General features: G+C 37.8%; 1 protein-coding gene across 5 annotated transcripts; it reads right to left on the bottom strand.

Annotated features, from left to right (window-relative positions):
* Positions 1–1,026: 1,026 nt before the first annotated feature.
* SVBP (small vasohibin binding protein) lies at positions 1,027–7,688 on the bottom strand. 5 transcript variants are annotated; one of them, XM_077137077.1, is made up of 3 exons: positions 7,557–7,688; positions 6,623–6,772; positions 1,027–1,433 (listed from the first exon to the last, which is right to left on the bottom strand). In XM_077137077.1, exons 2-3 carry the CDS (start codon positions 6,734–6,736, stop codon positions 1,347–1,349), a joined length of 201 nt encoding a protein of 66 aa, XP_076993192.1. In that variant the 5' UTR covers positions 6,737–6,772; positions 7,557–7,688; the 3' UTR covers positions 1,027–1,346. The 5 variants fall into 5 exon arrangements, with proteins under 5 accessions (XP_076993192.1, XP_076993188.1, XP_076993198.1 ...); XM_077137073.1 differs by lacking the exon at positions 7,557–7,688 and adding an exon at positions 7,372–7,495; XM_077137083.1 differs by lacking the exon at positions 7,557–7,688 and adding an exon at positions 7,221–7,283.
* Between the last annotated feature and the right edge of the window lie 4,878 nt (positions 7,689–12,566).

Raw genomic sequence — 12,566 nt, 5'->3', positions numbered from 1 at the left:
AAAAACTGTGCTCTTTCTACCATAACCACAGCATTTCCTTCAATTCATTAAGGATAGCTCCCTACTCCTTAAAAAAAAAAAAGAAAAAAAGCCCTTTCAACCCAAATTTAGTAGGATCTATAAAATGTAATTACCTCTTATGAGGATAATCTTAGTTGTAACTTGGGCTCTCAAAAACACCTGCTCCAGAAGTAGCAAGTTCTTTATATCCCATTAACTTCTTAGTTTGCTTGTAAACAAGCCATAGCAAGGGGAACAGTATTCACAGTGACTTCAGAGGCAACAGGGAAACAAAGGAGATGGGGATACCCTGAGATGTTTCCAGCCCAGTAAGGAAAATACAGGTATTTCTAGCATAGAGTCAAGGAGGTGGTAGTGTTTGGCTCCTTTGCCCTGTCCAAGTGATCCACCTTATTTTTATATTTGTTCAGCTCTCTGAAATCCTTCTTTCCCTACCCCAAGGAATATTTCCTCAGCATTAACATAACTCTACTAGTAAGGTTCAGGTATGAACAACTACCTGATACAAATGTCTGAAGCAGAAGCAACTTTACATTTCTAAAAAATGGCAAGTGGATGGGTGAGGAACTGGTTCCACAGGGATGAATACTTTCAACACGAGTACATTTTGAAGCCTGTTAAAATAGCCCCAAAAGTGAGGGGGGGTGGGGACCTGCAATCCCCTCTTGCTGTTGACGTAAGCCTGTTGCCAGCTATCCATAATCACCAGTGAGAAGAATCCTAGCTTTGAGTTCTAAATCCTGACTAGTGGCGCATTTGGGAGTTAAGGGCCAAATATTTATACTTTTGAGGTTAAAAATGTATGATTAGCAGGGGCTGCAGAGTTTTAGTCTCAAGAAGAATAAAACCTGGAGCAGTTATCTTCTTTCTCTTCTTTTCTCCCTACCTGCAATCTGAAGAAGAAAAATTTTGCTCTGCTCACCTCAACTTTTCTTATGTATTACATTTCTTTTTGACTCTTCTTTCTATGGCTAGGCACCCCTGAGCTAAAGCATAGGCAAATGATCATTTTATTAGTATTTTATTTGCATTTTTAGAGAAGATACACAGTTTTACAAGAAACACTGATTTTCTCAAGCAATAGAAAAATGTTTTTTTAAAAAAGAATCTATTGTCTTAGAAGAAGAAAACAAGTCTCTTCAGCAAGCATCGGGCCGATTCATATTTGGAGAAACCAGTTTAGATTTATCCAGTTTTAAGAAAAACACAAATGTCTTCTTGTCTTGTCCTGTAAGGCTCCAAATGAGCCATCTCAGCATAAAACTGATAACAAAGCTCACAAAGCAAGCCTCCAGGGTCCCATCTAGATGAAACACAGGGGTGGCTCACTCTACAGGAGGCTGCATCTGTTTACAGAACTCATCAAACTGCTGCTGTTCCAGCTCTGTCATGACTCTGTTGAGGGCATAGATCTGAATGGGGAAAAAAAGATTAATTAACAATGGGAGCAGGTACTCAACATATCTTCAGACACAACAGGCTGTGTCATTTCAAAGTTTCAGAACTGCACCAATAATGTAGGGAATAGGAAAGACATATATTAATTCAATTTAAGGGATCAGGAAGAAGCAGTAAGGCAGGTGCCTTGATCAGCCTTTAAAGGACCAGTAGTATTTGAACAGGTAGTGAATGAAGATGAGTCATAATAGGAGATTTAGGGGAGGACAGAATAAGTAAATAAATATACAGTAATAGAAAAGTATAGAATCAAGTTCTGAAACTTCAAGTGTGGTAATATGAAGGTTATCATAGAGTGGGGGTTGGGAAGCTGGAAAATGCAAGAAAAACATGTTGAGGCCTTAAATGCCATGCTATGGAATCTGGACTTTACCTGGTGGACTATGGAGAGACATTCTAAGGCAAAAGGTAGAGTATCAACCTTATTCCTCACTTATATATATTTATTAGAGAAATTGTGGGTTTATAGAACAATCATGCATAAAATACAGGATTTCCATCCACCACCCCATGATGATAACACATTTTTTTAAACTTTTCTTTATTGTATGGTATAACATATATACAATGCAAAGAAATAAAAAAGCAATAGTTTTCAAAGCACTCTTCAACAAGTAGTTACAGGACAGATTCCATAGTTCGTCATGGGCTACCATATGATCCTCTCATATCTTTCCTTCTAACTGCTCCAGAATATAGGAGGCTAGAGGAAATATATTTTTATCATCATAATCGACTTTTTCCCTTCTTTTTTTTGTGAAAATTAACATATATACAAAAACCTAAATATTTCAAAGCACAGCACCACAATTAGTTGTAGTACATATTTCAGAGTTTGACATGGGTTACAATTTCACAATTTTAGGTTTTTACTTCTAGCTGCTCTAAAATACTGGAGACTAAAAGAGATATCAATTTAATGATTCAGCATTTTCATTTGTTAAATCCTATCTTCTCTGTATAATTTTACCATCACCTTTGATCTTTCCATCCCTCTCTTTATGGGTGTTTGGGCTATGGCCATTCTAAATTTTTGATATTGGAAGGGTCTGTCACTAATATGGGATAGATGGAACTATCTGATGTTCTGGAGAGGCTGGGCTAGGTTTCAGGTCTTATCTGGACCAGGGATTCATCTAGAGGTTGTAGGTTTCTGGAAAGTTACTCTAGTGCCTGGAACCCTTGTGGAATCTTATATATTACCCTAGGTGTTCTTTAGGATAGGCTGGAATGGTCCTGGTTGGGGGTTGGCAGGTTATGATAGGTAGCAAGGTCTAACTGAGATAGCACATTTTTATAACTGTATTATTAATTAAAGTCCATTGTTTAACTTAGGACACTATACTTGTTTATATAGTATATTTCAACAGATTTTTTTTTAAAATTTTATTCTATTACTATATATACATTCTAACATTTTCCCTTTTAATTATATTCAAATGTACATTTCCCTCACCTATTTTTTATCCTTGTAGTAATCAATCTGTCCATTAAAGAACAGAAACATCATAAAACTTCCTAACCTGTAGAAGAAAAAAATGAAACTGTGGGGAGATAAGAAGAAAAAGTAAAAAGGAAACCGAGAAGTGGGACAATAAAAGATGCAAAATAAGAGCAGAAATTTAATAAAACAGGAATCAGACACAACAGAGATCTCCCAAGGTGCAAGATGGTTCTCTGAAAATACTTAAAAAACCTACAAACTTCTGGTATGATTGACCAAGATAAAAAGAGGATAGGTACAAACATTATTAATAACTAAAAAAGAGTACAGAACTACTAATACACAGTTATGAAATTTGTGCCAATAAATTTGAAAACTTAAAGGAAATAAATTCCTAGCAAAAGTAACATGGTCAAAACTGACTAGATAAGTAGAAAGCTTGAATGAGCCTACGGTCTTTAGGGAAAATGGAATTCTACACAGGATAGAAAATAAATAGTTACAGACAACAACACAAATAATTCTTAAAAAAACATAATGCTGAGTGAAGAGAGAATACAGTAACATTTATAAAGTTAAAAAACATGCAAAACTAGAAAATGTATTGTTATATTAGCTTACTTTACCTACAGAGGTTATAAACTAACATAGAACAGCAAGGGGAAAACTAGCACCAAATTAAATAAAGAGGTCACTTCTGGTGGAAAGGGTCAAGGACATGACCAGAGTGTAGTACACAAAGCTTTGAAGTTATTTGGTCATGTTTTATTTCCTTAGTTAGGTGGTAGGTGAAAAGGCATTTGTTTTATTCTTCTTTAAGTTGTACATATACATTATGTATACTTTAACATATCTATCTATCTATATAGATAGATATAAAATATATATATATATTTAATCCTGAATCTCCTGAACTGAGGTTCAGAAAGGTTAATGCTTTATTCATTCAATAACTTCAATGGGCATTTGTGTTGTGCACATTACTGTGCTAGGGACTGCGAGGAGTATTAAATTGTTTCTTGGAGACATCCAGATCAAGAAGGCCAGGTAGTAGGAAAAAGGGAAAAATAAAATAGAGAAAGAAGTGACTCAAAATGAGTCATAATGTCTTGAGTCAAGGAATGAAAGGCTTCCAAGAAGGAAAGGGTCACTAACGATGTCAAATGCTGCTTCAACTGTCACACGTGCCTTCAGTTCCCATACACCCCTCATATCTCTCCTTTACATCTAACTTTCTGGAATGTGATAAATTTGAGAAATGAAGGGAAACTGCATCTCTTCCTCTGTGCAAGGGGTCTTGTCACATTCCTATTTTAGGAGATTACATTCCAGGCAGTATGGATAAAGAAAATATCCCCAGGCAGCTGTAGGGCAAAGAAAAATGCAGCAGATAAAGGTCAGAACATCTGCGTGTAGATTTCAATTCTGCCTCTCTTAACTATGGGACTCTTGTCACTGTCATTTCACTAGAAAATGAGGATATTAACTCCTACCTCACAGGGTCATATATTTAACTATCTATATCCTTACCTTATTCCAAGAAGGATTTAAGAAGGTTTCTAAAAGATATGTTACAATTCAGTCAGTTACGATAAACATATTCATTTATTCAACAATTTAAAGTCCAAGAAATAAAGGCAAACCACCTACTTGGAAGCACAATGATTCCTGACGACAATGGCTGTCACTTATGGAGTGCTTTCTCTAGGTCAGGCACTATGCTAAGTGCCTTACATATAACATTTCTATTCCTTACAGCAATCTTGTGAGGTGGATAGTGTCATCCTTATTTTACAAAGGAAGGATGGAGGAATTTAGGAACTGAGGTTTAGAAAGGTTAAGTATCTTGTCCAAGGTATTCTTGGCAGAAATGGGATTTATGGCTGAGCTGGGATTTGAAGTCAGCCAAATAAATTTAACCTGTAGACCTCACAAGGTGAGCACCAACAAGGACATGAACTATACCCTCAACAACACCCATCTTAACAGTGGGCACAAAGGACAATTTCATAGGGTTGCTTCCTATAGCAGCTCTCAAATTGCTCACTAAAATACAACTCAGTAAAATCACTTGGGGCCTGGGTTCAGGTGCGTTTGGGGCACTGAAGGAAAGGGGAAACAATGTGTTAGAATCCAGGTCCACAGCTCTCGTATGGTCTGCCTTAATCCAATGTAGAAATCAGCATATAGATTAGTTTCTAACACACTATCAAATTTACTTATTATGTTTATTGTCTGCCTAAACCACAAACTATCTAGAATGCAAAGTCTTGAAGGCAGGGATTTTTGTCTGCTTTGCCCCAGTCAAGTATTTCAAGTCCTTAAAACAGTGCCTGGAAAACAACAAAACGCTTAACATCTGTTAAATGAATGAATTCAGTCGGCAAAAGTTTCTAGTGTGACTATATCAAGTGTTGGAAAGGACATGAGGATTGAGAACTCCCAAACACTACTAGTGGAGGTGCAATTTGGCAGTGTCTAATAAAATTGAAATTGTATATACATTATGACCCAGCAATTCTACTTGTAGTTATGTGTACAACAGAAATTCTGGCACAGGTGCCCAAGGAGACATCTAAAAGTCATTCACTGCAACAGTATATACAATAGCAACACAAACAAACAAAACTCCTATAAATAACCTACAAGCCCATCACTAGAGGAATAGGTAAGTATATTACATAAAGTGTATTCTCAATATAGACTAATATAAACAGTTAAGAAGAATAAACTAGATTCTTATATTAACATAGTTCTAAAAACAATATAAGCAAAATGCAGAATAATACAAATGAAATTTAATAATGCAAAAATTTAAAAGAATACTACATATTGCTCAAGGATATCTATTCATCTATCTGAACGTGAAAGTATATCAAAAAGAAAATAATAGTTGTCCATGGGGAGGGCAAAAAGGGCATAAGACAAGAAATGGACAAATAGGACTTTAAATATATGTGTAATGTTTTATTCATCTTATTTTAAAAAGACTCTAACCAGTTATGAAAAAAATGGTAACCACTATCAATCTGGGGTGCTCAGTACCCACATGCTGGTTGTAATATTCTATTTTTCTATATTTTTAAATTTCTCAAAGAACAAACAAGGGAAAAGAGATCAGAAGGCTTTTTCCTGACATTAAATACTAAAATAAAATACACATCTGGATGTGGTTCAACCTAAGCATTGTTAACAGTCTATTTTTTATCCTAACTGGGTTTTTTTTTGCACGAGTAGGCACTGGGAACCCATGGCAGGCGAGAACTCTGCTTGCTGAGCCACAGTGGCCCACCCTATCCTAATTGCTTTTAAGTGTTGAGAGAACAAAGGAACATTTTAATGGGTTCAGAATGTAGGCCTTTACTTCCAAGTTATAAGTCAAATCCAAATTATCTGTGCTGGGGGATGTCTGATGCTTGCTCTCTCCCTCCCTCTTCCTTACAGATCTCTTCTTCTTTCTTCCTTCCCTCAGATCCCTACCACAAATGCTCTGGTTAAGGAGACCTGGTACTGGCTGGGACTCTGACATTAACTTGACATATGACTGTCGGTGGCCTGCTTACCACTGATCTCCTTCCTAAACCTGGGAGAGTAACTGTCTTGCTTGCAGGCAAGGAAGAATTCTCATCATAGTTCTCTCTATTATTTCTCTACTCCATCAGACTACAGGTACACAGACTTTCATCTACTTAATCTCACCTCTGCTCTTTGTCTTTGTTTCAACTCCTGCTGGGCTGATTTCTGCTTGGCCTTCTCAACTCTGCTGACGGGTTCTTTAACTTTGGATTTTTCTTTTCGTGCCGGTGGATCCATGGTTTGGCTTCTGAATATTTCTCAGTCAGCTCTGATCTGGACGATACATAAGGAGACTCAACTTTGAGAAAAAGAATTAAAAGAGCTGCCAGTTACTTGCCTAACTAATACCCTAGCTCAGCCCCTTCCTTTAACAGGTGAGGCAGAAACAATGGAATGAGGGCTGGATATGAAGGAGTAAGACCCGAGTCTCAGTGCCACGGCTTTGTTGGGCGGCCATAGGTAATTCCCTTCCCCACTCTAAGCCTCAGTTTTCTCAGTCAACAAAATACAACAATAATCTCTTCCCCGACGTCTCTCCAAGAGCTGCTACGTAAGCATCAAATAAGAAAACCGACCTGGAAGCGTTTCATATAATATACAATGCTGTGCCCGGCGAGGTACTATTAATTTATGAGTACTGAGATCTAGTTTTGCAGCCGGCAGGAGCTAGCCTCGCATCCCCTCTCCGGCCTTTGGGCTAGAACTTCCCCACCATAGTTACCAACTCAACTCTACCGGCAAGGCGCCCCGCCCTGATCCGGTCCACGCCCGGGGCCTTCTAGCTGGCCCCAATGGCCTCCCAGCCCGCCTCCCGCCTCCAGACCCCGCCCTGGCCCGCCCTTCGCCGCCCGACTCCTGAGCCCAGCTCCCACCTCCCGCCCTCTTCAGGTGCAAAATGGCGCGGAGGCGGGCGGCCGGATTTGCCAATCGAGGGGCTCGGGAATCGATGTGTTTCCCTGCCGAACCTCAGTACTGAGTGAGGGGCCTCCGCGGCTTCGTAGACGCGACCCTACAGGAATCTTCAATCGGGAGCTCGGAAATCATACTTTTGCCCTACCTCTGGACCTAGTATTCGGAGCACGCGGCTCCCCGGATTGGGCGAGACCCAGGGCGGGATCGGACGCCTAGAGCGGGAGCAGAGGAGCAGCCGCGCTTTGAGCGCACCACGCCCAGCGTCACCCACCGCCGCAGGAGTGGCTGCGCCTGCGCCGAGGGGATGGCTGGGAGCTCGGTTCGGAGGTGGGGCTAGGGTCGTTCCCTCGAACAAAAACTTTTCCCGGCAAGATTTTTCTGAAACAGCTGCTAGGCTTCTTTTCCCTGCGAGGTTTTTCTGGGACAGCTGCTAGTCTTTGAAGGGTGAGATCTGAAACCTCTGACTAGAATTTAAACTTTCTGAGCCGCAGTTCAGTTCAGAATGGGCGATGGCGCTTGCCTCCTTCTTAGATAAATTTTAAAAAAATATATTTTTATTGACAAAACAACATACAAACACAAACGTTCTTAACGTACAAACATTCCATACATGGTGTACAATCAATGGCTCACAATGTCATGACACAGTAGTATATTCATCACCATGATCATTTTTTAGAATATGTGCATCACTCCAGAGAAATAAAAAGAAAAGGAAAAACTCATACATATCATACCCCTTAACCCAGCTCGCTCATTGACCGCTAATATCTCCACCTACCCAATATATTTTAACCTTTGTTCTATTATTTATTTTTTTAATTCATATTTTTTACTCATCTGTCTATAACCTAGATAAAGGGAACATCAGACACAAGGTTCCCACAATCACACAGTCACGTTGTAAACGTTGTGTCTTTATACAATCATCTTCAATAAACAAGGCTACTGGAGAACAGCTCTACAGTTTTAGGTACTTCCCTTTAGCCACTCAAATACACCATAAACTGAAAAGGGTTATCTATATGATGCATAAGAATAACCTCCAGGATAACCTCTCCACTCTGTTTGGAATCTCTCAGCCATTGATACTTTATTTTGTCTCATTTCTACCTTCCCCCTTTCAGTCGAGAAGGTTTTCTCAATCCCTTGCTGCTGAGTCCCAGCTCGTTCTAAGATTTCTGTCCCACTTTGCCTGGTAGGACTTCTTAGATCAATTTTAAACCACTGTTTGGTACAGTGCTTTAAAAGGAAATATTTGCATAAGTACAAATGATCAATAGACGCAGAAAAACATTCATGTTCCAATGGCAATCAAGAAATAAAGTAACGTAACTATTTTTCATTTATGAGGTTTACAATGATGGAAGAAAATGATAAACTCTTTGACAATAGAAACTGTATTCAATCTAATAATAATAATAACTAACTTTCATATGGCCTAACTGTGTTCTAGGCACGATTGTTTGTTAACTTACTCATTCCTCATAATAACTGCAAGGAGTACATACTATTATTATATCCATTTTACAGATAAAGAAACAGAGGCACTGAGAAGTTGAGACTTATCCAAGGACATGCAATAGTCACTGGAGCAACTCTTTCAACCAGCATTCACAGAACAATGGCCTGCCAAAAGGAAAACGTGTACTTTTGTTTCTCATCAACTTTGACTCAGCACCTCCACTTATAAGGAGTTATACTGAGAAAATAATAAGAGATAGCCATAACTGTTTCTAAGAGTAAAAAACTGGAACAGTCAAAATACTTATAATAGGAATTGATTAAATAAGTAATAAGATATTTGTAATAGAATTCTATGTAGGCATTAAAAGGTCATAAAGAATATTAAAATGATAAAAATTTGAGAAAAAGCTACAAGAAGCACTTATAGTATAGTCACACTGTTTGTTTTAGTGTTTTTTAAACATGCTGCTGATATTTATTAACTTTCTATCGTGAAATATGACATATATACAAAAAAGCAATAAATTTCAAAGTACATTGTAACAACTAGTTATAGAACAGATTTCAGAGTTTGGTATGGGTTCCAATTCCACAATTTTAGATTTTTCCTTCTAGCTGATCCAAGACTATGGAGACTAAAAGAAATATCAATGTAATGATTCAGCAGTCATACTCATATTGTTAAATCCTATAGTCTCTATTATAGCACCTCCTTCTCCTTTGACCTTATTCCAGTCTTTAGTGGTATTTGGGCTATACTTATTCTAGCTTTCTTTCATGTTGAAAAGGGAGATTGATAATATGGGATAGAGGGATGGAACTAGTTGATGTTCTTGGAGAGGCTGGCCTCTCTGGATTTCAGGACTCATCTGGGCTAGGAACCCCATCTGGAGGTTGTAGGTTTCTGGAAAGTAATCATAGTACATGACACTTGTAGAAACTCAGACAGAGCCCTAGGCATTCTTTATGGTTCACAGGAATAGTTTTGGTTGGGGTTGGCAAGCTATAGTAAATAGGAATATCTATCTTGCATACGAGTAACCTCCAGAGTAGTGTCTTGACTCTATTTGAACTTTCTCAGCCACCCGTACCTTATTTTGTTACATTTCTTTCCCCCCTTTTGGTCTTAGTGTTTTTAAAACACTATATTACACATGGAAAAAAAAGTGAATGAAAATATATCAAAATGTTAAGCCAGGCTCCTTTAAGAGTAGGGGTTATTTTATCTTCTTTGTGCTTTTCTATATATTCCAAAATTTCTACAATGAACATTTATATTTGTGCGGTGAGAAGAAAGTACAATAAATGTTATATTTTAATTGCTATACAAATGTTATATTTAATTGGATTTAAAAAGATAATTGGATTATTGTTGATAAAAGTAAGCAAGCCAGAGGTGAATTCAGAACTCTTGACATAATCGCAGTAGTTTATGTTTGTGTCACATCACACAGTTTATAAAAATATGTCATATAAATTCTGAACTAGATTATAGATGGAGACAGGACAGGGGCCTTTGAAAAGCTTTAAAAAGTCAGTTTAAACACACTGGATATAGGGAAAGAAGGAGTGAAAAAAGTCAAACTGAAAAACTGGAAAAATAGTTGTGCTACTGAGCCACTGATAAAAATGGAGACATTGAGATGAATTGGCTTGGAAAGGCATGAAGAGGAGAATGAATTTAGGGTGTATGTGTATTTGTATGTGTGTGTGAGAGAGGGTGGGGGCGAATGGTTTAAGTAGGAGTTCTGGTCACATGAATCAGGTGGTCTGTTAATGTCCTTTTTCTTGGAGACATCTCTCCTTAGGCCCATCCTCCCCACACTACACTGCCTTTTTGAAAGCCTTGCTAGGCAGCTGTTGTCCTAGAACTTTTCTAACGATACTCTGGGAATTCCTTTCTCTTCTCTCCCGAGCAAAATCTCCTGGATCTCATATCTTTGGATCTACTAGACAGAAGATCTTGTAGACATTAGCCCATTCTTGACTTATTCTCTCATTTTGGAGAAGCCATCCTCCAGTAGCTTCCTCAGAAGGGAATCACGGGAGGTAAAATTTTGAGAGCTTGCTTGTCTAAAAGTGTTCTTATTTTGCTCTCACATTTGATTGATGGTTTGGGGGATAATTCTGGAATAAAGGCATTTAAGAAACTTGACAAAATACAATTGTGGACCTTGTTTGGATCTTGATTTGAAGAAATGAACTCTAAAAAGGCAAAATTGACACCAATATTCACAAGTTGTGAATACTGACTAGATATGAAATGATATCAAAGTGATTAGTTTGGATAGTATTAGAGATGCATTCTGAAGTACCTACAATTTTGATTATAATGGTTGGAACTTGCTTTAAAAAATCCAGAAAAAAAAAAGGTTGGAAGGAGTAGTAGTAAACAGAACCTACAGGTATATATATATATATAAAGAGATTTCTTATAGAAATTGGCTCACACAACATGGGGATTGGCAAGTCCAACTTCGATAGAGCAGGTCACAAGATGAGAACTCTAATGAAGGTTTCTGTGAATTTCCCTGGAGAAGCTGACTGGCTGAAGTAGAGATAGAAATTTTTTCTGATTGCTAAAATCACCAGTTCTCTCTTTAAGGCCTTTAACTGATTGCCTTCAGCAATGAGAAAAGTCTTATCCAATCTCCTTTGCTGATTGTAGATGTAATCAGCCACAAAGCAATCAACTGACCAATTATTTAAATCCACAAAATACCCTCACAGTAACAATCAGGCCAATGCTTGCTTGACCAAACAATTGGACACTGTAACCTACCCAAGTTGATACATGAATTTAGCCATCACAGTCAACCCTTTGTCAACTTGGCACCCATAAACATCTCCTTAAATCATACTTAATCTCTAAAGAAAAACAATGGCAGTAATATTTTCACCTGATACAATTCAACTGTCCTGTGTACAACTGGATGCACAAACTATTTCCTCATAAGACGATGGAAATCTTTAAGTAACAGTCACTTTTAAACTTCATATCCTGTAACGTAAATACGATGACATAAAATTAATATAGCTTATGTTATATAATAAGGGGAAAAGATAGGGAAGAAAATCCAGAAGTGTATTGCTTTATGTACATATGCACACATATTCATTACAAAACAAAGAAGAAATACTCATAACCATTATAGTCCTTGTTTCTGTAACTGGTAACATGGATGTAGCTCATTTTTTGTTTGTTTGTTCGTCTGAAAAAGTACTTTATTTTGCTTTCATTTTTTGCAACGCATTTTTGTTCCAGAATAGAGTTCTGCATGTAGCTTGTATATGTAACTATCTTCTTCCACTATTTATATAAAGGAAATTCCATATTTCCTTTACCCTCAGCAAGCACCTCAGCTGGTTTTGGTTCTTTGTCTGATGGAGTGACCCAAACCTTCATTCCTGAATGTTCTGGGCCACTAGTAATGTTGTGGGGCGCACTGAAAGAGAGACCACACAATACAAAACTGCAGCCAAATTGGAGTCTTTATTAGCCGGCCGGTGACTGCCTCAGAAACCTCCAAGAAGGAAGATTCAGGGAGCAGCCGCCAAAGCTTTTCAAGGTGTGCTTATAAAGGGTAAAATCATATTGTGGTTTTTAAAAATTTTTTTTAGTTATTAAAAAAAATTACAAGAAAGAAACGCAAACATTCTTAACATTTGCTCATTCTGTTCTACATAT

Source organism: Tamandua tetradactyla, chromosome 2, assembly GCF_023851605.1.
Source record: "Tamandua tetradactyla isolate mTamTet1 chromosome 2, mTamTet1.pri, whole genome shotgun sequence".
NCBI classification, from domain to species: Eukaryota; Metazoa; Chordata; class Mammalia; order Pilosa; family Myrmecophagidae; genus Tamandua; species Tamandua tetradactyla.
This window is presented reverse-complemented; position numbering and strand designations above follow the sequence as displayed.

Excerpts from the sequence above, each read along its gene's own strand:
- SVBP (XM_077137077.1), bottom strand. The coding sequence starts at position 6,736 with ATGGATCCACCGGCACGAAAAGAAAAATCCAAAGTTAAAGAACCCGTC. Across the intron at positions 1,434-6,622 it reads AACAAAGACAAAGAGCAGAG|ATCTATGCCCTCAACAGAGT; the intron begins GTGAGATTAAGT and ends TTCCCCATTCAG.